Source organism: Diabrotica virgifera, chromosome 2 (assembly GCF_917563875.1).
Source record: "Diabrotica virgifera virgifera chromosome 2, PGI_DIABVI_V3a".
Classification (NCBI taxonomy): Eukaryota; Metazoa; Arthropoda; class Insecta; order Coleoptera; family Chrysomelidae; genus Diabrotica; species Diabrotica virgifera.
In genome coordinates, this window is record NC_065444.1 from 177,777,611 (window position 1) to 177,805,561 (window position 27,951).

The 27,951-nt window shown below is 34.3% G+C and overlaps 1 protein-coding gene across 1 annotated transcript in view; it reads left to right on the top strand.

Annotated features, from left to right (window-relative positions):
- Positions 1–27,951, top strand: part of LOC114335849 (L-2-hydroxyglutarate dehydrogenase, mitochondrial-like) — a 60,004-nt gene that overhangs the window by 23,545 nt on the left and 8,508 nt on the right. Inside the window, exon 3 of the mRNA XM_028286140.2 lies at positions 23,803–24,147. Within this exon, the coding sequence (XP_028141941.1) occupies positions 23,803–24,147 (345 nt within the window). The remainder of the gene's footprint in view (positions 1–23,802; positions 24,148–27,951) is intronic.

The following is a 27,951-nucleotide window of genomic DNA, read 5'->3' on the forward strand; positions in this document are numbered from 1 at the left end:
TCACTTACGTTACTTTGCCAAAAATATATCGATATATAAAAGGAAGATACTATAATACCTGAAGAAGAGGAAGAAACAAGAAACGAAGACGAATCAAACATAGACAGAACTAGAAATCACAAAAGAAAAAATAAGAAATAACATACGTAAATTAAAACCGGGAAGCCCCAGGACCCGATTGGATACCAAATGAACTCCTAAAATACGGAGGAGAAACCTTATTCGAAAACATAGAAATTCTCTTTCAAGAAATAATAAAATATGTAGCCAGCGTGTACCAGACCAGAGGAGGACGAGTATAACAATACCTATACACAAGAGAGGAAACAGAAAAAACCCTAGCAACTACCGTACCATCACCTTGCTGAGTAATGCTGAGCACAACTCTTAAACTTTTAACAAAAATACTAGCCAACAAAATAAATGAAGAATACACAATTAGTGAGGAACAATAAGGTTTTCGGAAAAATAGGTCCACAATCGACGCTATATTCATAGCCAGACAAATTACTAAGAAAGCACTGGAATATAATAAACCTGCATTTATGTCCTTTATAGATCTGACTAAGCCCTTTGATTGTGTACGATTGGAAGATGTGCTAAGATTGCTAAAGGAGAAAAATCAGCCGAACAAGATGATAAGAATAATTAAAGACATTTTAATACGAAGAACAAAACCAGAATAAAAGTCGAGAATGAACTAACATCGGAAGTAGAAATGAGCTCGGGAATCAGACAAGGGGATAGCTTGAACCCATTGCTTTTTAATTTAGTAATAGACAAAATCATAGAGAACATTAAAGGTACTGGAAAAGGATATATGATGGCAGAAAAACAAATAAAAATCCTCTGATATGCTGACGACGCAATCTTAATCTCCTATAACGATGATAACCTACAGCGAATAGCACAAACTTTCAATACAGTGGCGAAGAACTACAACAAGAAAATATCAACAGCTAAGACAAAATCCCTGGTAGTATCAAGGGAACCCATAAGATGCAAATTAGTAATTAACAACGAACTAATTGAACAAGTTTCGAGATTCGAATATCTGGGAGTCGAAATATGTAGTTATGGAGATGTTAAAGAGAGCGTCCGAAAGCAAGCAAATAAAGCCAAGTACGTGTCAGGATGTCATCTGGAGAAACTAAAGTATTGAGGCTGGAGGGGAAAGTACGCATATACAAATCATGTGTAAGACCGATCATGACGTATGCGATAGAAACAAGATGTGACAGCAGAAACCAAGAGAATACTGAGAACATCAGGGAAGACGAGAGTGGAATCAGCTTGTGGCGAGAATGGACAGCGACAGAATAGCCCGTATAGCCAGAGATTCAAAGACAACAGGCAAGAGACTAATAGGAAGGCCCTTTAAAAGGTGGCGAGATAGCTGGCAGTCAAACTGGTCAATCGTGCAGGTTTAAAAATTCAAACTGTTTGTCAAACGAGTTTAAAATAATGTATTTAGTAGATATACTTTTTTGTCGAGATTGACATGTTAGTTGCCAATTAAGATAAGAAAATTAATAATACAATGAGTGCCACATAAAAGTATCTTGATACAGGAAGCGATTATAATAAAAAAAGAGTAAATTTTGATTCCTGTATGCTTAGAATTACTTGCTGGCAAGTTTCGTTTTATCTTATCAATATAATTTTTTTATATTTGAGTGTTACTAGATTAAAACAAAGAATTCGTTGGATAGTTTTTTATTAGACAACGTGTAATTTAATCTACTTTGGAAGCTTTCAAGTATTACGTAACGCAAGTTGGGTGGAGGGGAGTCATGGAAAACGGTACGGCGCGTTATATGGGGGGGAGGGGGGTTCGAACAGCGCGTTACGTAACATTGTTTTTTAACTTGTACGGAAATCACAATCTCCCAACTTTTCAACTTTCGTTTATATTTTACATAGAACCCCTGGATTATATTATATTATTCAAGTAGGTACCTATAGTATTCAAGTGAAAAAATCTTAAAATTTGTATTAACAGGTCAAGCACAGTAACACGTGTTTCCAATCAATAGCTGGACCTTTCTTCACAACAAAAGATGAAAAGATACAGATGGGATAAAGAGGTTGTGAGAGCTTCAAAAATTGCGTTTCGTAATACTTGACAAAAATTTATGAAGGAACAACAAAATATTATATTTTTGATAGAGTAGGTTTAATGAATTTTTTGCGACTTTGCAATATCGACAATTCTATAAAATATTTATGTCGGGAGCCAATAAAACTGGTCAAAATGGCGTAGCAATACTGGTACGGAAGAACCTCGCAAAATGTGTATATGAATATCTCCCAATAAATGAGCGCCTAATTAAAATTACTCTTGATGGACAGCCAACAAAGGTTCATGTACTACAAGTATATATGCCAACATGCGACGGGACAGATGAAGAAGTAGAAGAGATGTACCAGTTAATAAACAGTAACATCGCTAACATACCCAAAAAACAGCCAGTCATAATATTGGGTGACTGGAACGCAAAAATAGGCAAAACAACATCAGAAGAGCTGCTGAAAGGAATAGTTGGTGGGTTTGGAATAGGCGAACGAAATGAGAGAGGAGAAAGGCTATTACAATTTGTCATCGACACTGAACTTAGTATCATGAACACCATGTTTAAACATCACCCGCGAAGACTATCAACTTGGACTTCACCAGGGGGAAGACATAAAAATCAAATAGATTATATTCTTGTCAGCAAACGATGGAAAAGTTCGGTAGTAAACGTAAAGACAAAACCAACGGCGGATTGCGGAACAGACCATAAACTGTTACAATCCGAATTCCGTATCAAATTTTGTAAAAAAATTGAAACAACTAGAACAATTAAATATATTCCTAAAGAGCCTGGAAAATACAAAGAAACACTAAGACATAGTAACACACTAAACATTACTGGCGATCCCAATCAAACATGGGAACATACAAAGACGTGGATTATAGACGCAATAAATATTACAAACCCCAAAGAAACCCAACGGAAAGAAAAATACTGGATGACTGATGAGACACAGAACCTACTAGTAGAAGAGCGAAGAAATATTAGAAACAACGCTGCAAATCCAACAGAAACTGAAAACAAGATAGCAGATGCAAACAGACGCATACAATCATCAAGTAGAAGAGACAAAAATAATCACATTAAAGAAATATGCAAACAACTAGAAGAACACGCCGACCGTCAAGAATCTAGAGAACTGTTTGCCAAAGTGAAATACTTAACTAAAGAGTTTAAACCGCAAACGCAGGTCATTAAAGATAACTTGGGAACGATCATCACCAATGCAGAGGGCATAGCAGCGACATGGAAACAATACTGTGAAATGCTGTTTCATAGTGACCATGAAGACGTGAATCCAGAAGAAATAAATGACGAAAAGGAACCACATATTTTAAAATCGGAAATAGAAACCGCAATAAAAAAAAAGAAAACTAGAAAATCTCAAGAAGACGGAATCACGGCGGAAGTACTTAAAGAAATGGGAGACATAGGAGTTGAAGTGATGTTCAAACTGTGTAATGAAATCTGGAACACAGGAAAATGGCCAGATGATTGGTGTAAGCTTACTTTCATATCCATTTATAAGAAAGGCTCACCAACTGATTGTAATAACTACCGCACTATAGCCCTGATCTCCCACGCAAATAAAGTTCTTCTAACTATAATTAACGAGAGATTAAAATCAATACTTTTACCGCAGATCCCACAAAAACAATGTGGATTTGTCCCTGGAAGAGGCACACGAGAACAAATTCTTAATCTCAGACAAATTATAGAAAAATCTAGAGAATTTAATCTAGAAACATATTTGTGCTTCGTCGACTACTCGAAAGCGTTCGATAATGTAAAGTGGCATAAAATGTGGGGAATACTGAGAGACATGGGTACCCCCGAACATCTAATATACCTGCTGAAACAACTGTATATCAACAACTCAGCAAACGTAAGAGTCAACAACACATACTCCGATAATTTTAAACTAAAAGCCGGTGTTCGTCAAGGATGTATTATCTCTCCCACGTTATTCAATATATATAGCGAACACATCATGCGCATTGTATTGGACGGATGGCTAGGAGGAATATCAGTCGGAGGCCGAAAAAACAGCATGTATAAACTTCGGGCTAATCAATGGTGATTGACCATATTCATGAATTAATCAATTTATAACATAAAAACTTCATTTGAAAAAAGGGATATATTTTTGAGTTTTTTATTGCTGCTTTGACAAGAGTTAGTTTTCTAATATTAATTTCAGTTGTTTTCGTCAACCATAGCAACATCCATCATTAAATCAAAGCTTACATTAAAAAGTGTAACAAAATAAATTTTATAAAATGTCTAAACATACCGGCCCCCTTGAAAGGACGCAGTTCTTTCGAAAACGTACAGAACTAACAAATTAACATACAAAACACAAATAAAATTAACAGTCTATTGGCAAAACACATACACGATTGAGTGCTCTTTTTGTTTCATGACCACGCACTCTAACAGTCACAACTCTAGTAACTCCATCTGGACCTGGATGCATTTCTGTCACTCGTCCAAGAGGCCATTGAAGTGGAGGAGCCCTATCGTCTTTGATCAGCACCAGAGGTCCTAGCTTTAACATTTGGTGGCAATTAGATCTCCATTTCTGACGCATTTGTAGCTCGTTCAAGTACTCTAGTTGCCATCTTGACCATAGTTGTTGAACCATTAATTGTATAGATTGCCATTTGTCGAGACGGTTCTCAGGAACATGAGTGATATCACACTCTGGCAACATAGTTAAGGTACGTCCAATGATAAAGTGAGCTGGCGTCAAGGCAGTGCTATCATCAGGATCGCCGGAAATAGGACAAAGTGGCCTAGAATTCAATATACCTTCCACCTGATGCAACAATGTACTAAATTCTTCAAAAGTGAAAGATCGACAACCCATTACTCTTTTTAGATGAGACTTAATACTTTTTATTCCCGCTTCCCATAAACCCCCAAACGTTGGAGAATTTGCAGGTATAAAATGCCATTTTATTTTTTCATGTAACAGACTTTGAGAAATCGAGTCAGATGATTTTTCTAAAAACTCATAAACATTATTTATTTCCTTGTTTGCACCTATGTAATTTGAACCATTATCAGAATAAATATTACAAGGTCTTCCTCTTCTACTTATAAATCTTTTGAAGCTTGCTAAAAACGCATCAGTGGTAAGATCTGATACTAACTCAATGTGTACAGCCTTAGTACACATGCAAATAAAAATACATATATAATAGGGTGGGCCGAAACTGGACTTCAGAAAAAAAACGAATCAAACAGGAACGCAATACCCGTAAAAAGATGCGTATATGTGTAAAAAATACTTGTGATTTTTTGTTTTATTTTGAAAAAATGTCTTCAGCCCTCTACCAGCCCTTAAGTGACCTTGAAAAATAAATAAATAAATTAGGAACACAATACCGCTCAAAGTTTGTCTTTTACCGTGTATAAATCTTTTGTTTTTTTCTTATTATTTTAAAATGATTTTATCAGCCCTCTACCACCCTCTAACTAAAATAAAATCTCAATTTTCCAACTTTTTCCAAACACAAAATGTAAAATTAACTCCGTATAACTTTAAAGCATAAAAAGTATAATAATATAATATAAAAGTATTTAATACTGATGGTCTTGGTCGTGAAGCCTCGGATACAATCGAACAGTCCCGGCTGAGATGGATCGTCGAGAGTTATGGTACTTGTCGTCGCTTATCTTCTTAGCATCTTCTTAGTGCGAAATAAGCTTTCGGGTGAAACGCATGTTTATTGTTTATTTGTTGAAAGCCAAGACGAATAGATTGTGTTTGTTGTATTTGCGTGAATACCTAGCACGACCATAAATATGGCTGCTTTAAAATTAAATATTACAAGAAGTAAAGTAGAATGCAGTGGTGTCATGGCAAAATTAGCAGTGTGGGAACGCAGTGCCGGAACCAATGAACTGTCAATACGGATGGAATAGGCACAAAGACAACTAATGCAGCCACGATACAAGAGAGAGGTCCTAGAGAGAGACAGACAAGGTGGTGGAAACTTTGACAGGCCTTGTAATTTGAGTTGCCTATATCAACTTAAATCGGGGAAATATAAAAGTCTAAATATAAAAGTAACATAAAAACATAATCAAGGACTTCTTCACTTTGTATAAAACAGTCACTAATTTAGTATTTAAATAGTTTTACAATTATTTAACTCCCAAATACTTTAGGAAAGTAGGTATTTGTTTTGATAAATACAAATAACAATTCTGAAAAGTATCTAAACACCAAGTATGGCAGTGTGTACTCTATTTATCCCCTAAATACAAAAAAGTGGTTAAATTTTGAAATATGTTCTGCCAATCAGCATTAGGCGTTAGTCAAGTTAAAATATAAGTTAAAATATTCAACGAACTGTAAATACTGATTCAATCGGGTCCATTTATATAGGCAACTCAAATTACACGGCCTGTCAAATTCTCCACCACCTTGTCTGTCTCTCTCTAGGACCTCTCTATTGTATGTTGGTGTCAATCTTGCTTCACTATTTGAATGGGACATGGCCATTCCATCCGTATTGACAGTTCATTGGCCGGAACGCACTGCTAATTTTTGTTTACAAAACCTAAATTCTCTATTATTTTTTTTCTTTTCTTAACCAGTGCGGGAACGGCGTTCCCACGCGTTCCCACACCATGACACCACTGGTAGAATGTCCAATTTTCGGTAACCCAGTCGACTTAAACTGTCATGTTTTACCAACGATAGAACATGTGCTTCGATGTTATTTGTTTATTCGTTATGAACTGAAGTTTACTAAATATTTTGGAAAGGAACCAAGTTTTAATGAAGTTTGTGAAGTGCTTGTGCCAAAAATCAAAAGTATATGGGAATCAGCGTCAATTCCAACCGTGTCAAAGGACCGCATCATGCAATTATTACGTAAATATCATAATAAATATTTAAACCTTATCAGATATCCAAAAAGCAAAAGAAATGTTCAATATGAGTTAAAGATTACCAGCTTCAAAGAGGAAACAAGGGATAAGTTGTTCGACATTGCTGCCTGTAAGTGTGATTTTTCTGCATGCAAGTGTGATAAATCAAGAAAAGTACCAAAGCAGGAACAGGAATTTCTTTTGGATCAACGGTCCACTAGAGATATGGCTATAGGAACTGTTGATCGTGAAACAACTAAAAAGTTGAATGTAAGGACGGAGAGACAAACAAAAGAAACAGAACGAGTACAAAAATTCAAATCTGAATTTCACAATATTTCTATGCCCAGCTGTTCTACTGAGGTCACTAGGTTATCAACAGACTCTGACAATTCTTCTTCATCTGAAGCCTCACCTAGTGTTGCAAATATTGATTTACCGTCGAAACCATCCTGTAGTCAAATGAGGATAAAGTTGCCCACATTAGGTACCATATGTGACAAATATGGAATTTCTGACAGGTCAGCAGCTGCTGTTGCCACAGCTGTATTAAAAGATGTGGGAATTATTTGCGATAGTGATACCTCAAAAGTAATCGATAAAAATAAAGTTAGAAGAGCTCGTCAAAAGAACAGAAATATCCTTAGTAATGAGTTTCAGTCTACAAATAAACCCATTAAGAGTATTTACTTTGATGGCAGGAAGGACAAAACCTTAGTGCAGGAAAAGAAAGGTGAGAGATATCATAAAAGAACTATTGCAGAAGAACATGTGTCATTGATAGAAGAACCGAATTCTGTTTATTTGGGGCACGTTACCCCATCTGCAGGCTCAGCCAAGTCAATTGGAAAGGCAATAATAGACTTTCTCATTTCAAATAACTTCTGTTTGGATAATTTAGTGGCGATTGGTTGTGACGGAACCATAGTGAATACTGGACATAAAAATGGAGTTATAACATATATCGAAAATGAACTTAAGCGACCTTTGCAATGGTTTGTGTGTGCCTTACATGCTAATGAGTTGCCATTGAGACATTTATTTCAACGTTTGGATGGAGCTACTACTGGACCTCGTCAATTCTCTGGAGTGATCGGGAAATTATTGGAAAAATGCGAACACCTTCCAATCGTAGATTTTGAAATAATTGAAAGTGATCTCCCAGAACTAACAATACCATCTAAAGAATTAAGCTCAGACCAGTCATATCTGTACGACATATGCCAAGCAATATCAAATGGCAACGTCTATGAAAATTTAGCAAATCGTAGCCCTGGAAAGTTAGCTCATTCCAGATGGCTGACAATGGCAAATAGAGTTCTCCGCCTCTACGTTGGAACCGAACATCCTACATCAAGATTGAAAGATCTTGTTCAATTTATAATTAAAGTCTATGCACCAATGTGGTTTTTTATAAAGCTTAATCCAAGTTGCACACAAGCCAGTTTGCATGTTTTCAAATCCATTACACTATCAAGATATTTAAGAGATGATCTTAAAAATATTATAGATGCAGTTATCCAACGAAACTCCTATTATATTCATCCGGAGAATCTTCTCTTATGTATGTTAACAGATAATCGTCAATGGGTACGAGAATTAGCTTTACGGAGAATTATTAAAGCCAGAAAAGAGAAAAAAGTCGGAATAAGGCAGTTTAAAATACCAGAAATAAACTTTAATGCTGCGGAGTATTTTGAGTTAATAAACTGGAGTGAATGTGAAGTAACGGCCCCACCAATGTTAGCTGACATACCAGATGATGAGCTGAAACAGTTAATTGATAGCTCTATAATTGCAGACTTTGACTTTCCAAAATATCCATGCCACACGCAAGCTGTGGAGAGATGTGTGAAATTGGTTTCGGAATCATCTTTGCTAGTTACAGGGCCAGAACGCAGAGACGGATTTATTCGATCTAAAATAAAATCAAAAGACTTTCTTGTAACTTACGATAACAAAGCACAATTTAAAATTGAATGAACGCATTTTTCTATTGATTTTTATTTCGCATTTTAGTGTGTTTAAAAATAGGATATTTATATTTTTGTTTGTTTTCGGTTTCCAATAAACTTTTAGTTCAGTTCAAATTTTGTTTTATTTCCCAACACCCTATAAAATGTGCAGTAGTTTCCCATATTTACACACAATTTTTCAGAAATAATTGTGAATTTATTATTTTTATTTTTGATTCAAGATCATTATCTGTTGGTAGAGGGTAGAATATCTTATTCTAAATGTATAAAAAAAATAACATGAACTCTTTGCATATAATTGAAACTTTTTACAGGTATTGCTAATTAAATTAAATAATTTTGATTTAGGGTTCACTTTAGGGGTGGTAGAGGGCTGAAGATGTTTTTTTAAAAATCCTAAAAAAAATACAGTGATTATACTTACCAAAAGGCATCTTTTTGGGGGTATTGTGTATTAAAACTAAACAAATAATTTTTTCGGCCCACCCTAATATATAAGCTTTGGTTAATTTAGCACCTCTAGTTTTGCGATCCTTGATAAGGAAAGGACCACCATAATCAGTACCTACATTTTGAAAAACTGAAAAACTATTTACCCGATTCTGGGGCAAATCACCCATTAAATAGTTTAGAGGTTTTGGCTTAGTTTTAAAGCAAGCTATACATTTATTTATAACATATTTACAGCAGCTACGAGCTGAAATAGGCCAGTATTTTTGCCTCAATGAAAAAATTAACTGTTGAACACCACAATGAAGCAAACGTTCATGTTCATTTAATAAAATTCTTTTTGTTAAAATATGATTATTTGGTAAAATAATTTGGTGTTTGCTGTCAAACGGAATATTACTATTTTTTAAACGTCCACCAACCTTTAATAACCTTTCATGAATAAAAGGATTCAAAGAAATAATTTTACTTTTATTTTGTATTTCTTTATTATTCATTAGACGCTTGTATTCTAATGGAAAACATTCTCTTTGAACAGAATTTATTGCTAATGCTAGAGCTGCTTCAATCTCTTCTGGTGTTAGTACACCAGTCTTTCTATTTGATTTATTAGTAACTTTACAATTATTACAAAATCGTAAAATATATGCTAAAATCCTTAAAATTTTGTTCAATGAAGAAAAATGCTCTAACAAATAGTTAACCAAATTAAAGTCATTAACAGCAACACAAGAAACAACCTTTGCCTCCGGTACATTCTGACATTGTTCAGGATTTAAAATATTCCATTTTTTACTATCTTTAAGAAGCCATTCTGGCCCAGACCACCACAAATTATTATTCATTAAATTATCTACCGAAACTCCTCGTGACAACAAATCTGCTGGATTGTGTTCTGATCGAACATGATTCCAAGAAGTAATATTAGTCAAATTTTGTATCTCTTGCACTCGATTGGCAACAAATTGTTTCCATTTACTTGGATCACCCTTAATCCAATACAAACAAATTGTGGAGTCAGTCCAACAATAAATACCATTCACTGGAATACATATAAAATCCGAAACCTTTTTTATTAAATTAGCTAGTAAAACTGTCGCACAAAGTTCCAATCTAGGGAGATTTAACAATTTCAATGGTGCAACCCGTGATTTTGCACATAACAAATTACATATAAAAGTTCCTGACGACATTAAACATCTTATATAGATACAGCAACCATAAGCCCGTGTAGATGCATCACTGAAACCATGTAATTCAATATTAATATAATCTGATATACTAGCATGACGTGGTATTTTTAATTCGTTCAAAGAATTTAAATTACTATAAAATTCTAACCAAATTTTAATAAGGTCTTGCGGTAACTCTTGATCCCATTCAACTTTTCTTTTCCACAAATCTTGCATAATTAACTTTGCATTTATTACAATAGGGCCTAATAGTCCTAATGGATCGTATATCTGACAAATTACCGATAGAATACAGCGTTTATTCCATTGACGTGGTTCAATAGAAAAATCAATATTTATTTTATATCCAATAAAATCATTCTGTGGATCCCAATAGATCCCTAACATTTTATTTTGTTCACCTAATGGAAGTACAGCAACATCTAAATCATTATTAATGTTAAAATCTTTAACTATATTTGGTTCATTACAAAGCCATTTTCGTAATTCAAACCCTGAATCAGCTAAAACTTTCGAAACATCTTTCTGTATCTTTATTATTTCTTCTTTAGTATCTGAGGAACTGAGCAAGTCATCCATATAGAAGTCGCGCTGAATTATTTTTGATGCTAATGGATAATCATGCTTATTATCTTCAGCTACTTGTAACAAACTCCTAACAGCAAGATACGGAGCAGATGCGGTACCGTATGTAACAGTATTTAACTTATAACATTTTAGTTCTTCATTTGAGTCTGCACGCCAAATTATTTTTTGAAATTGACAATCACCTTCATCCACTAAAACTTGACGATACATTTTTGATATATCACCGCTTATAACATATTTGTGTAGACGAAACCTTAGAAGAATTGAAAATATATCTTGTTGAAGAGATGGACCTATATATTGCACATCATTTATAGACAGACCTGAACTTGATTTTGCAGAACCATCAAAGACTACACGACATTTAGTCGTTAAATTAGAATGTTTTATCACAGCATGATGCGGTAAAAAATATCCGTTATCATTGTTAAAATCCGTCTCCGACATATGTCCCAATTCCATATACCTACTCATTCATAAAAGTAACATACATACTCTTCAAATCTTTATTTTTGTTTAAACGTTTTTCCAATAAGTCAAATCTATGCAACGCCATAGTTTTAGAATCCCCTAATTCATTTATTGTATCTTTAAATGGGATTTTAATTACATACCTTCCTGAAGAATTTTTTCTAACCGTTTCCTTAAAATAATTTTCGCAAAACATTTCTTCATTTGACAATATTTTTCTTGACGAACCCAATTCTTCAATCTCCCAGAACTTTACTAATTGATTATTTATTGATTCATTATAAGAATTAACATTAAAAAATGTATGAGAATTTTTAGGTTCTAGGGAATTAAGGTATAAATTCCCAGCAATTATCCAACCAAATTTTGTATTTTGCAAAATCGGCATATTAGGACCTAAAGATTTTTTACCTCCTAACAAAACAGACCAAAATATACTCGAACCTAGCAATAAATCTATATCATCAGATACATGAAAATCTGGATCTGCCAACTTTAAACCTAAGGGAATTTTTAAATAATTTTTATTGAAAGACCTGATCGGTAACTTTCCCGTAATATTGGGAATAACCAAACAATGAGTATCCATAATAAAATCTCCTTGGCAAGAACTTATAGTGACAATCGCTTTTTTATTAATTTTTGCTAGCGCCTCTCCAACACTCTTGACCAAATGTTCTACCTTTTGACATTTTAAATCTAATAATTTACAAATTTTCTCACTAATAAAACTACTCTGAGAACCGCTATCCAATAATCCACGACAAACAATCGATTTATTTCCATTTACAATGCGAACTAAGACCGTCGACAATAAAACCTCAGAAATCTCGTATGAATTGGCAACGTCTTTGGAAATATGAAGAGAAGAACTTAGCTGACGTTGATCGTTGTCTGAGCGTTCAATACAGTTATCGATTATGTCGATATTTGGATTCGATCCTGTTCTATGTTGATTTGGATCGTTTATATCAGTAGTAACCATATTTCTAGGAACATTTGCGTTGGGATTATTTAAATGCAATAATGAATTATGCAATTTATGACATTTTATACACTTTTGTAACTTGCATTTCCATGTAGGATGTGAATTTCTTAAACAATTTAAACACAAATTTAATCTTTTGGCAGCCGAGATTCTGTCATTTATATTTAATTTTAAAAATGCATCGCATTTATATATCGGATGATCATTTTGACAAAAGTAACATTTGACACTAGACTGACGTTCAATAGAAGCAAAACTTCGAGAATTTACATTGCGAACCCTTGCTTTATTATTTTTATAACCAGAAGATATTTGAAGCTTCTCTAACATTTGACATTTTTCCTTTAAAAATGTATTTAAATCTGTCATACTGGGTAAGTCATTTTTATGTTTGAAACATTCCCATTCCCTTCTAGTGGTAGCATCAAATTTAGAACACATTATAAATATTATTATGCTATCCCAACTTTGTGTGTCTAAGCCTAAACTATTTAATGACCGTAAATGTTTAGTGACATTATCAAATAAATCTCTTAGTTCAAGATGATACTCGTTATTAATAGCAGGATGATCAAAAATTGCCTTCAAGTGGTTGTGAATAATAAGTTTTTTATTCTCATAACGCTCTGTTAACATTTGCCAAGCTATTTTATAGTTTATTGACGAAACCTCTATAGATTTTATTATTTGTTGAGGACCCGCTTCAAGAGAAGATCGCAAATAATAAAATCTCTGAATATCTGTTAAAGAAGCATTATTGTGAACCAATGCTAGAAAACAATCTTTATATTCGAGCCACGAGTCATAGTGCCCGTTAAAAGTACATAAAGAAATAGGGGGCAACTTAACCAATGCCTGAAAACTATTATTATTAACCTCTTGATTTGAATCACTATGAACTGATACAATATCGGCATTATATTCTATTTTAAAATTATCGCAAAATGTTTGCATATCACAAACAAGTTCAAAATACGAAGCTTCAAAAGTATTAATTTCATTCTCATTATCCTTACTGACCTCTAGTTCATCAATTTTTTCCTGAATCTCATGAAACTCTTCATACAAGGGTGTAACTTTGCTTAACCTTAACTCTACATCTGTGATCAATTTTTTAGAAACATCATCCTTATCAATTTTATCAAAGTAATTCTTAAACCTTGTAAGTTTACCTTTAACTACTCCCCTTCTTGCCTTTAAACTCTTTAACTCTTGTTCAGCCATTGTTGCACAGATGAAAAAATACAATGAATCAAAAGTCAGTTTTTTTTTAAACCTCAAATCGACATCGGCTTCCTTAGCACTGAATGTCGTAACCTTGTGTGAACCTTTTCAAATGGACATCGGCTTCCTTCGCACTGAATGTCGTAACCTCGTGTAAACCTTATTTGCTGCAAAAATTTTCTTTATCCGCTCGAATTGGACCAAACTAATTTTGTATAAACTTCGGGCTAATCAATGGTGATTGACCATATTCATGAATTAATCAATTTATAACATAAAAACTTCATTTGCAAAAAGGGATATATTTTTGAGTTTTTTATTGCTGCTTTGACAAGAGTTAGTTTTCTAATATTAATTTCAGTTGTTTTCGTCAACCATAGCAACATCCATCATTAAATCAAAGCTTACATTTAAAAGTGTAACAAAATAAATTTTATAAAATGTCTAAACACAGCAATCTCCGCTATGCTGACGACACTTTAGTACTAGCATCATCAACAAATGAACTTGAATACATCATGTACAGACTAGATACTATTAGTCGTGAATATGGACTTAAAATTAATGTACAGAAGACCAAGGTAATGATAATCGATCGAGTTAGAAATAACCAGCCGGAAATACGAAACGTAGCGGGGTTTGAAGTGGTAAGTCGTTTCAATTACTTAGGTTCTGTTATCACAAAAAATGGTGGATGCGAAGAAGAAATACGCCGACGCCTTACAATGGCCAGATCAGCAACGGTCAAACTCACTAAAATATGGAAAGATACGGCCATAACCAGGAACACGAAACTGCGCCTGGTACGGACGCTTATCTTTCCTATCGCTACCTATGCTTCAGAAACTTGGACCATTAAAAAGTCCGACTCACGACGTATAATGGCCTTTGAAATGTGGGTATACCGTAGAATGATGCGCATACCCTGGACAGCACATCGCACAAATATCTCAATATTATCAGAACTCGACATCAACACTAGGCTTACCACCATCATCAACCAAAATATATTGAGGTATTTTGGACACATTACCAGACGAAGAGAAGGCATGGAGAGGTTGGTGGTTGAAGGCAAGGTAGAGGGTAAAAGAACTCGAGGAAAATCGCCACTCCGATGGTCAGACCAAATAAAATGCGCCACCGGTTACTCTCTGTCTGAGGCAGCACACCGCGCCCAGGAGAGAGAAGAATGGATAGCAACCATTCGTCAAATACCATAACGTCACCACATCCTTACGAAGGATAAAGGATAGAGGAGGAGGAATGTCGTCTTAAAGAATTAATAGTTCACTATTTGTCATTTTATAACGCTGTTCTTTATTTTTACATAATACAAGTATGCACTTTTCAATTTCCATTGTTTTGAAATCACCTGCCGCAATATCAAATAAATCAGTATATTTATTTTTCTTAATTAATTCTGCTTCGACTACAAATTTTTTTCTCTTAATTTTTGCAGTGGGAATACCTTCAAAATCAGACTTAATTTGATCTGGTACTTATTCTGAGCCGAAAAATATTCAGGTTCAGATATTATTTTACAAAGCACACACTTCAGAACGAACGTAATAAACAAGTCGAGCATATACTAACAATTTGCGGAGTAGCAGAGTACAGATTCAGACCTATCCAAATAAGTCAAAACAAAAGTCGGTACGCTCTCAATTAGAATTGGAAATAAACACGTTGCGCAATATGATATTCAAACTTCAAACTGTTTGAAGAAGTTTGATTTCAAGTCAAACCTAAAGATATCGAAATCAAGTCAAGTCAAACTTTTTTACAAAAAAAGTTTGATTTTCAAGTCAAGTCAAGTTTGTTAAACAAAATCAAACTAGTTTGACTTGATGCATCTCTAGTCGCTTTAATATGGAAATACCCTACGGCCTACAACGAATACATAATTTTCGAAGTTCTATGTATAATAATCACGGACGTACGTTTTTTTCTATTACTTTTATGGTTGAAATATCTTATAGGTGATAAAACATTAATGGACCCTCTACGTGTTGTCATCCAGCTCCTTTTGTCTTGTTATAATGAACTCATTTCAGGTTTATAGGAGTTCGTGAGATTCACTCTCGTGAACCAATTCTCTATCACTCTCCTCGTCACTATTTTCTTGGTTTGCCATTTTTTGGTCAAATTCCGTATTATCGTTGCCCATTAAAAATCTTAGTACTTCTTCTAGTATTGTATCCCGCGTACCAAAAAAAGCTTATTAATAGCAAGCTGAAAATTTGTTAATAGCTTAACGGTGTCTAGTCGGACAAACTTTGATGTACGGGAACACCGGAACAGGGGAAGTTTTAATTGTGAAACAGGTTACAGGTTTCAAACGTCAGACTACGAAAACATCCCATGTATCTTGTCGGACAGAACTTCCAATTGATTTGTTACCCTTTCATTAAACTCTCATGCAAAAATCAGACTCCTATTTACCACCAACCTAATTCCTGTTATTTGGCATGTTCTACGTGTTGGACTTATTAAAATCCCCAACATATCTGTCATACAAACATTTTTTCATATATTATAAAGTTTGCTATTGAATAAACTTAAAAACAACCTGCTAGTTTTCACAATAATAAACTTGTCAGGATGACACGTTCCACAATTAAAATCAAGTTCCACAATTAAAACTTCCCCTATTCCAGTGTTCCCATACATCAAAGTTTGTCCGACTAGACACCGTTAAGCTGTTAACAAATTTTCAGCTTGCTATTAATGAATGCTTTACGCGGGATCCACGCCTATTCGGTACAAAATCGAGAATTATGAAATTTAGATGAACAAGCCATCTCTTTTTAACATAAAATTCGAAGTGTAAATTGCACAAACCAACTTACTACTTACTATACACTCAACAAGACTTGAGGAGAAACTGAAATGAATCCACAAATTCAACTCTTACACACGTGTAGTAGTGGATTCGATTGAGACAATTACTGACAAAGGCTTCCGAGTGTGATAAATCCTCCTACACAAGAAGCCGCACTAAGGCCGATGCCACATTATGCGTTTTGACCGGATGCGGTGAAAACGCATACGTTTCCAACGCAACCGGACCGATTTGTCACACTATGCGTTTAGTCTGGTGCAGTTTGTAAGCGCGTACCGATGACTCAAAACGCATCCGTTTCCAACGCAACCTGACCGATCTGTCACACTATGCGTTTTCACCGGATGCGGCGGAAACGCATCCGGTCAAAACGCATAATCTGACATCGGCCTAACTCTAGTTAAATCTTGCGCATCTGTATTACCAAGCTGACCCTACTATTTCAAACAAAAGAAACATAAAAAGCATTGTCGAAGCAATATTAGGGTTCAGCGACCTCAAAATCCTCGGGATAACAAGTTCCAACGATTTTCAAAATGAATTTACATAAAACTCCATAAGACGAGGTGCATACTGGGCACCAGGTACCTATTACAGCTTTGCCGACCCCATATTCCTGTTCAGCGACCTCAAAAACCCCCAGAGTATGAAAATTGAACTCATTTCCATGATTATTTTGCAAGTTGTGAACTTTTTTTTTGAACACTTTGAGATGCACTTTGAAAAATGCATTTTCCGCCTACAACAATGCAATTTTCATCTGTTCCTCATGCCGAGTCCCAAGAATTTTCCTGAAGCTCCCCGGAATCGAATGCAAAAGGGTTCATAGCGATCCGTCTTACTTTAACTCCTTGAGTCCCTTTAATTTGATTTTTTTAACACATTGAGCCGGCCCCTGCTGGGGTGGGCGAACCGGGCGGCAAATTTTACAGGAAGCCAATTTTTGGAATTTACTTGGTCTACCAGAGAGGGGGGGGCGTAGTCACCTTGGACCGGGCATGGCACTATCATTATCTTATTCGTTTCCCAAATCACTGTAATCACTAATAAATTCTGCATCTGATTGCTCAAGATCATTCTCCTTATTCCTTATCACTTTCATAAACTAAATATATGTTGTATCTCCGCAATTTTTGGGTAATATACACGAAATAAAAATGAAAATGTAAACGTGTTGAAACAAATGTATATTCGTGCGTCAATTGTTACGGCGCAACGCATGCGTACAATACTGCAAGAAAAACACCACGCATATGTTAAATTCCAATGACGAGTCAGACTAGTGATCTATGGAACAGTCATTTCACTAAGTCAGACTCATCATCTGTAACTGTGGATATTCTGATCATGACGAGTCTCACTCGTCATATGTAAGTATCTACCCAAGGGGTTAAAAAAGTTAAGAGGTTGGCGATTTTACTGCTTTATTTCCTTAAATACCTTAATTACCTATTTACGGTAGGATAAGCAGACGTGAAACCAGTAGACTGACACACAGTAGTATTCACAGCATTTCAGCAGGAAAAGTCCTAATGTCCAAAAGTAAGTGATAAAACCGGTATAACCGAAAACCGGTGTTTTACAACAATCGTTATCCCTAATTTTGGTAACTCTTTCAATATACATAGTCCCATAGAAAGGACAGGGAGTAGTTGAAAGACATATAAAAGCCGCATTCGCTCACTTGGTCGTGATTGCAGATGCGACTAGCGTAAACAGGTAGAAGACATAACATTTTTAGTGACATCATAAAGGACCCCGCAATACTTTTATGGAAAACTGGCCCCGGTCAAATTTAACGAAATTTCGGTCAATGATAGTTGTAGATTAAAAAAGTCCGACGGACCTAGGTCTGAAAAACTATTATTCTGAATCTACAACTTTCTGAAGTTATTAGATTTAGGCGTTCAGTGTACGTCAAGGTCAAAGTCAAATGCACTAATTCACAGTCAAGTGAACGAAAATATTTATTATTGAAAGAAGAGACGCCCATTTTCTTCATGCAAATTTGCGTGCTGTATATTATTCCGTGGTCTAAAATAGTTGCACCGTATTTTAGTCTTCAGAAAACCTCCGAAAAGTCCTCAGAAAACTGAAGAATAGCGACAGAAAATATGCTGCTAGAGCGACAAGAATTATCATGTTTTCATGAATGATTCACACTTATCCAATCTGCAGTTACGCCGTGTCTTCAGAAAATACTGAACACTGTCGGATCTACGGGAGGATAGGGTAATCTCCAAAATTAACGAAAAAAAGAAAATAATTTACAGATAGTTGAAGATGACTTAAACCCGATTTTGCCATAAACGATTCAAATTGAACTTCTTCTTCTTACGGTGAATATCCGTTCCGAAAGTTGACGATCAGCATGGTTCCGAATGCTTGCTGCTATTAGAAATCATCCGATTGTAGATGTATTGAACCACTTTGTCAGATTTTGAAGCGTTCTTCTCCCTTGTTCTCTCTTTTCAAATACCTTGCCATGACGAATGAGTTGCAGTAAGCCATAATATAATTTATCTCTCCTCATTGCTCATAATATGGTCAAGATATTCCAATTTGCGCTCTTTGATTGTGTTAATAATCTCCTATTCCTTGCCCATTCTACGTAGGGTAGTATTTCTACATTAGTCACACAATTAACCCATGAAATTCTTAAAATTTCTATGTAACGCCACATTTCGAAAACCTCGAATTTTCTTAAAGAAGCTTTAGAAAGTGTCCAGACCTCTATTTCGTATAATAACGTCGAAAATACATAACATCTGCTAATAGAGATTGTGGTACCAAGTGGTAAGTCGTAAGATACGTCACCGTTACGAACGCTGATCCTGCTTTTCGTAAGCGTTGTTTTATTTCAGTAGAGAGGTTCCATTGGCTGTTTATGTCGATATCAAGGAATGTGCAGGTGTTCACCCTATCAATTGGTTGTATGTTAACCAAAAGCCATGTTTTTAATATATTTCGCATTTGCTGACTACGATGAACTTGTTTTTTTCTTTACAAACCATCTAACCTACCTACATAACCTACTGAGTCGTCGGCATATCTAATGTTGTAGAGCGGCACTTCGTTGACTAACACGCGTTCCTGTGCTTGCTCGAGGATTATGCTCAGAGTAAATATTAAATAACACCGTGGACAGAATGCAACCTTGTCACACTCCTCTATATATGAAGACCGCCTCTGTCAACTGATCGTCTGCTATAATGTTGGCAGTTTGATTGTAATAGAAATATATGTATGATTTTCAAGTCTCTATCATCTAATCCCGCATTAAGATGATTACGAGTTTATCATCTTTTACTCTACAAAATACCTTTTTGTAGTCGATAAAACAAATGTTTACGTCACAGTCACATCCCGACACCTCTATAAGCACTTTGCTCCTAAGTGAATATAGCTTAGGAGTATATGTCCTAAGGAGAATAAGTATCCATAATACTACTTGTTCTTAGCATTCTTTATATATTCTACGGTGTATCACTTTGGTATGACCTTACTGGTTGGATAAAATCCAACTTTACATGAACTGGTCGGACTGAGCACGTTTTTGCTTAAATAGCCGGATCGAGTCTATAGACGGAGAAGCAGCACTGAAAAATCTCTTTGAATTTACTAAAGCTAGATTTTTCACAGTTGATTACTGTGAGTGTGTAGAGAAACATACTGCGGTCGGTCAAGCGAAACGTAGAACAGGGGTTACTGAGAGGGTATCAAAGTTGCTTTCCTACGAAGGTAATTATTTACATTTACTAAGGCTGAAAATCAGTACACACATTCTAAATTAAATATAAATAAAAGTTATTATAGTCGGTCAGCTGTATGACGGGACAGAGCCGGCCTGTCGGCCCCAATAGTCGATTGAGGAAATGAAGCAATTTGGCTCGCAATTTTTTCGTCCAGCATGGATTTACTTGAAATTTTTACAGAAGGTAGGGAATAGTCCAAGAATCATTTTCTATATCATGCCGCTATCATACGCTAAAACCTTGGGGTTGGTTGTCACCCCATCTCGGGGGTGGGAATTTTTTATTACATTTTAACCATGTAATTCGATGGAAACAGTGATTCTAAGAAAATATGTTTTTTACATTATCTTCGTAAAACCAATATTTTTCGAGTTATTCGCGCTTGAAAATAACAGTTTTTCGAAGAAAAATCGACTTTTTTAGAGGGATTTTTGAGAATACCTCGAAAAATGTGCATTTAATCAAAAAATACTGTTGGTATCAAAATTGTATCTTTTAGTAACACAAACCAAATTATTTTCCAATAATATCTTTAAGACCAATACAAACCGAGATACGGCATGTTAAAGGTTAGCTTTTTTCGTCAAATGCATAATTTGAAATATTCAAAGCCAAATAATGGAAAAAATTTGTATTTTTCGAAGAAAACTTATATAATATTTTTTCAAGCATACAATTAGATCTTTCAAAAAAAAAATAACAAAAAGTTTCTAGCGTGAAAATTAAGCGACTTATAATCAAATAAATGTCGGTACCTGCTTTTCTCTACGAAAAAATCAGTGAAAACAACCCCCTAACTACCTTTCTAATTCAAAATTGGTCTTCACCTTTCTGTAGTTCCTTTTATATTTATATTATCAATACACTCAAGGAGTTTGACCTATTTAAAATGCCTAATTTTGGAAAAATATTATATCTCACTGTGTACTGATTTTCAGCCTTAGTAAATGGATTTAATTACCTTCGTAGGAAAATAACTTTGATACCCTCTCAGTAACGAGACCCCTCACAAATGATTTTGTAGGATTTTTAAAGAGCTATGAGACTGTGTAAATTAAATTCCGTAAGATGCCTTAGTTTTTAATTGGGGCTGGTTTAAAGGGCTCGAATAAGGGGGTGTTTGCTGGTAAATAGAGGTTTTAAACAGCCATATCTGGCTAACTATTCACTGTAATAAAAATCTATGCACAGGGTAACTTTAGTCAATAAAAAAGCCACAATTTAGTAGTTTATAATTTTTTTCATATCTTCAGTATTTTCGGAGATATTTTGAAGTAAAAGGTGAAAAATAACAAATTGCAAAAATCTATTTTTCTTTAAACTCTAATTTTTCCAAAATTAGGCATTTTAAATAGGTCAAACTCCTCGAGTGTATTCATAATATAAATATAAAAGGAACTACAGAAAGGTGAACACCAATTTTAAATTAGGAAGGTAGTTAGGGGGTTGTTTTCACTGATTTTTTCGTAGAGATAAGCAGGTCCCGACATTTTTTTTGATTAAAAGTCGCTTAATTTTCATGCTAGAAACTTTGTATTATTTTTTTTTGAAAGGTCTAATTGTATACTTGAAAAAATATTAGTTTTCCTCGAAAAATGAAAATTTTTCCCATTATTTGCCTTTGAATATTTCAAATTATGCATTTGACGAAAAAAGCGAACCTTTAACATGCCGTATCTCGTTTTGTATTGGTCTTAAAGATAGTATGGGAAAAGAATTTGGTTTGTGTTACTAAAAGATACAATTTCGATATCTACAGTTTTTTTGATTAAATGCATATTTTTCGAGGTATTCTCAAAAAACCCTCTAAAAAAGTCGATTTTTTCGTCGAAAAACTGTTATTTTCAGGCGCGAATAACTCGAAAAATATTGGTTTTACGAAGATAATGTAAAAAACATATTTTTCTTAGTATCACTTTTTCCATCGAATTACATGATTAAAATGTAATAAAAAATTCCCACCCTCGAGATGGGGTGGCAACCACCCCCAAGGTTTTAGCGTATGATAGCGGCATAATATATAGAATGATCCTAGGACTATTTCCTAAATTCTGTGAAAATTTCAAGTAAATCCATGCTGGACGAAAAAATTGCGAGCCAAAATGCTTCATTTCCTCAATCGACTATTGGGGCCGACCGACCGGCTCTGTTCCGTCATACAGCTGACCGACTATAATAACTTTTATTTATATTTAATTTAGAATGTGTGTACTGATTTTCAGCCTTAGTAAATGGAAATAATTACCTTCGTAGGAAAGCAACTTTGATACCCTCTCAGTAACCCCTGTTCTACGTTTCGCTTGACCGACCGCAGTATGTTTCTCTACACACTCACAGTAATCAACTGTGAAAAATCTAGCTTTAGTAAACTCAAAGAGATTTTTCAGCGCTCTCTCTTGGTCTACTAGTCTTACCTTCACTAGTCGAACTGAAAACGCCTTGCCTAACGTTTTTTTTTTAAATAAATGGTGATGTTGTAATTCTTAAGTCAGGTATGTGCGTGAAAACGTGTGATGTGTTGTGTCGCTCTAGCAACACTTATCGTTGTAGTTGTTCCTCAGTTTTCTGACCTTCCAATGAAACGCAAGACAAAAGACGTAAAAAAGTAAACCCCGACTAAATAAAACATATAAATAATAACTTTATGCATTAACTTCCCTTAATTTTCCTAACTAGCGAATTTCTTGGGTTGAATTTGTTTGTCTGTGGTTGAAGTTTTATGTCAGCTAATATATTTTTTATGTATCAACAATTTTTTCTTTAATATTTGACCGTTTTGGGGAGATATTCCCTATCCCATCGCAAATCCGCCACTGTTCAGTAGTTTTCTGAAGATATGGCGTAACTGCAGCTATACTGGTATTGGATAAGTATGAAGCATTCATGAAAACATGATAATTCTTTTGTCGCTCTAGCAGCATATTTTCTATCGCTCTTCTTCAGTTTTCTGAAGACTGTTCGGAGGTTTTCTGAAGACTAAAATACGATGCATCTATTTTTGACAAATGATTTCATATTCAGCACACAAATAGGCATGAAGAAAATGAGTCTCTGTTCATTCAATAATAAATGTTTTCGTTCACTTGACTGTGAATTAGTGCACTTGACGTACACTGAACACCTGAATCCAGTAACTTCAGAAGGCTGTAGCTTCAGAATGATAGTATTTCAGACCTAGGTCCCGTGGACTCTTTTAATATGCATACGGAGAACTATCATTGACCGAACTTTCGTTATATTTGACCGGAGCCACTTTTCCATAAGAAGTGTTGCGAGGTCCTTTATATCCAGCCAGTTTTTTTCCACTTGTATGGTGTTTGCAAAAATTCAGCTAACGTTTTCTTCTTTTTTAGCGCAAGAATTCAGAATTAATAAAGGCGATATTTTATTAAATCATCAAGTAAATCACATCAAGTTATCAGGAGATGCCGATTATCCAGTTTTACTGAAATGCAACGAAAATTCGTTCCTTAAAACGAAGTATTTGATAGTATGTGCGGGATTACAATCTGGAAGGCTGCATGAATTGATAAGTGAAGAAACGTCCAGCAATAGCAGGATATTTGTTTCCTTCAGAGTAAATTATCATCTATTGAAAGGAAACCCTTTAAAAGTCAATATATATGAGACACCCGATTTGGATTTACCATTTTTAGGAGTACATTTGTCTCCTCGACTGGATTGTAGCACATTATTAGGTAAATATTATTTACTGTTTCTTCTAAATTGTATGTACATATGTACGTTCTATAATATAGGTCATAAGTTACCCTGATAAATACACAGAGCGGCAAACTTATGGAATAAATTTCTTTTTTCGAAAATGAGAGATTTTGGAGAGAAATACCGAAACAGGTCGATTTTTATTTTGAAATTATGATTTTTTGGCATATAAATCGTACTAGTGACGTCATCTTTCTGAACGTGATCACGTAATCGATAATTTTTTTTTATGAGAATAGGGGTCATGGGATAGTTCATTTAAAAACTTATTCAATTCTTTACCCAGTAATGTAAACATTACCGTAATTACTTATACAGGGTGGCCAAAAAAATAATTTTTGCATTAGGTAAATTAAATCACACAAAAAGAAGAATGTATGTAATTTATTTAATTCAAAGTACATTTTACTGCTGTCAAAAAACAGAAAAAATGTTAGAAAAAATAAATAAACATTGTTTTCGCTGCCACCCACCTGCCTCTTGGCAGTTCGAACATCTAATTTAAGCGAAAAGCAATGTTTATTGGTCATATAAATATTTTTTCTGTTTTCCGACAGCAGTAAAATGTATTTTCAATTAAATAAATTACATACATTCTTCTTTTTGTGTGAATTAGTATAATTCAAAAATTATTTTTTTGGACACCCTGTATAAATAATGATGGTAATGTTTATATTAAAAAAATATATACGTTAAAATAAGTCCGGAAACGGATAAACTGACTAATTCTAAACAAATTTTGTTCTCTGGCGTTTTTCCACTAAGTTCACTTCTCGAGTTATTTACGAGCGAATATGTTCATTTTTCAATAAAAAACCACGTTTGTAGACGGTTTTCGCAGATAACTCAAAAAAGTAATTATTTAATTGAAAAAAACATTCTTAGCAAAAATATAGGTAGCTTATAAAACAGAAAAAACATAATAATTAATTATTGTTAGTTAAATTGTATTTACGAGTAAGATCAGCTAAACTTTTAATTGACCTTTTAAATTTACCTACATCTTGAGAATATAAAATTTTCTAAGTATGCTTTGAAACAAATGAATGTTAAATGTATCTGCCAAATTATTCATTAAAATAAATAGTATCGGCTTGTGTCACAAAAGTTGGTAATAATCCTTTTGTAGTTGAAATTTTTGTAACAATTTTTTATATTTAAATATGAATTTTTCAACCGAAGAATTGGTGGATATGCCATTTGTTTTGGGCGAAACAGGGTACTGGGGTAGATTTTAAAATGGGTTGTCTATTTAATTTAATAATTAAATTATGTAAATACACCAAATCGATACCGCTCGAGTTTAGCTTTCAAAAAATGGTGCCTAGGTGGTCAGAATCGGTCATACACATGGCTCAGTATAGTGAAAAACTGAAAAATTAAATTTTGGAAATTTTGGTTTTTCGACAATTCCTCAAAATTTCACGAATTGCCCCAATAACTGAGCGTTTGTAGGAGGACTCCAGGAGCGTCTAACGATGTACATAATACCTCGTATCTGAGAAAATTCGAAATTTTAAGTTATAGACCTCATAAGTAGTGTTGCCCAAAATCGGTCTTGGTCTTGCAGTCTTGGTCTTGTTCTTGCATTTTCGCAAGACCAAGACCAAGACCAAGACCGCTTTATTTTAGCAAGACCAAGACCAAGACTGACCGTGCAAGACTTGAGCAAGAACAAGACTAAGCCTGCAAGACTCTTGCGTCTTGCAGTTAGGATTGAGTGTCGTTTTAGGGAATATACAGTGCGTCCATAAAGAAACGCATAAATTCATTATTTCGTAAACCGGCGACTTTAAGGAAAAATCCCGACACAGGTCGATTTTTATTTTTAATTTTCGATTTCTTAGCATATATATCATACGAGTGACGTCATCCATCTGGGCGTGATGACGTAATCGATGATTTTTTTTAATGAGTATAGGGGCCATGTGACAGCTTATTTGAAAGGGTATTAAATTCTCTATTCCATGATATAAACATTAACATAATTATTTATACAAGGTGTTCAAAAAACATTTTATTAATTAAAATAATTTAGACAAAAAGAAGAATGTATGTAATTTATCTAATTCAAAATACGTTTTAATATTGTCAGAAAACAGGAAAAATGTTTATTTGACAAATAAATATTGTTTTTCGCTTAAATTCAATGTTACAGCTTTCACCCACCTGCCTCTTGCCAGTTTGAATATTTCGTTTAAGCGAAAATCAATGTTTATTTGTCAAATAAATTTTTTTTTCGGTTTTCTGACAGTAGTAAGACGCATTTTGAATTAAAGAAATTACACACATTGTTCTTTTTGTCTCAATCATTTTAATTAAAAAATGTTTTTTGGAACATCCTGTATAAATAATTATGTTAATGTTTACATTAGTGAATAGAGAATTGAATACCCTTTCAAATGAGCTATCACGCGACCCCTATCTCATTTAAAAAAATCATCGATTGCGTCATCGCGCCCAGACGAATGACGTCACTAGTATGATATATATTCCGAAAAATCGTAATTTAAAAATAAAAATCGACCTGTTTCGGGATTTTTCCTTAAAGTCGCCGGTTTACGAAATAACGAATTTATGCCTTAATACGAAATAACGAATTTATGCCTTACTTTATGGACGCACTGTAGTAGTTCGGGTATATGCTTAGAGACTATGAGACGCAAAAAAGGTAAAAAAATTTTGGAAAATTGGACTTATGCGCATTATGAGCAATACAATAAGCATACATAGCGAATCAAAATATACATTAAAAGACCACGTGACATATTTATTTGACACGTACTCAGAGGTCATAATAAATTTGTACAATGTAAAAATAAAATATTTTATAATACATTCTTTCCTACATAGCAGACGACGCCTTCGCTCTGAAATTCGTTGTAATTGTGTAGATTTTGAGAATAGGTCCTTTCATAAAATAATCTTGTGTTTTGACGCCGACAGTAATAAATACCCTTTTGAAACTTGTTATGATGTCACCAAAGCTGATAAAACTAAAGACTATCGTAGGTATATAAACTTTTTGCAGAGTGTGTAATTATATCAATGGGTCAAACAAAATACCATTCTAGACAAATGTTCTTTAATACAGTCAAGTTTATGCCATTTATTGGATTGTTTGTGTTGTAACCATGCTTTAGCACATGTAAGGTCATTAAATGCAAATGTTTATTAAGAAACAGACTGACTCCCATGGGACATCGTAGATAGCTATAGGCAGGGATAGTTTAGATCGTGGGTTCAAACCCCACCCGATGTGAATTGTTTATACATTTATGAATTTGGTTGGTTTTGTAACTAAATTCAACAGAATCATGAAAATTGGAACGAAGGGGTTTTAAAGAGTGATCTATTTAATGAAAATATTTTCATCTATTTCCTACTTCCGGTTATACCGGAAGTTGCTTATAACTTAATTTTTTTTAATGGGACACCCTGCATATTTTTACCTACATTTTTAAATTCTCCTCGATGTCTTCGTTGTTAAAATGTTTTGTAATATTATATAGGGGAGTTTAAAAGAGAATTACATTTTTTTTCTTAATTTCGCAGCAATATTCACACCCTGTAGAATTGTAGTAGTTTGACATCCAAAACTATATTTATGTTCAGATGATTTTTAATATAATCTACTATTGTTAAGAATTGTTAGTATACCCCATTCCACGAATATACGACTCTCTTGGATTATTGCGACAACGAATATTTTACTGGAGTAATTATTGGAGTAAATATTAGAGCAAAATACTTTCGTACTTCTTATGTTGCGTACTAAA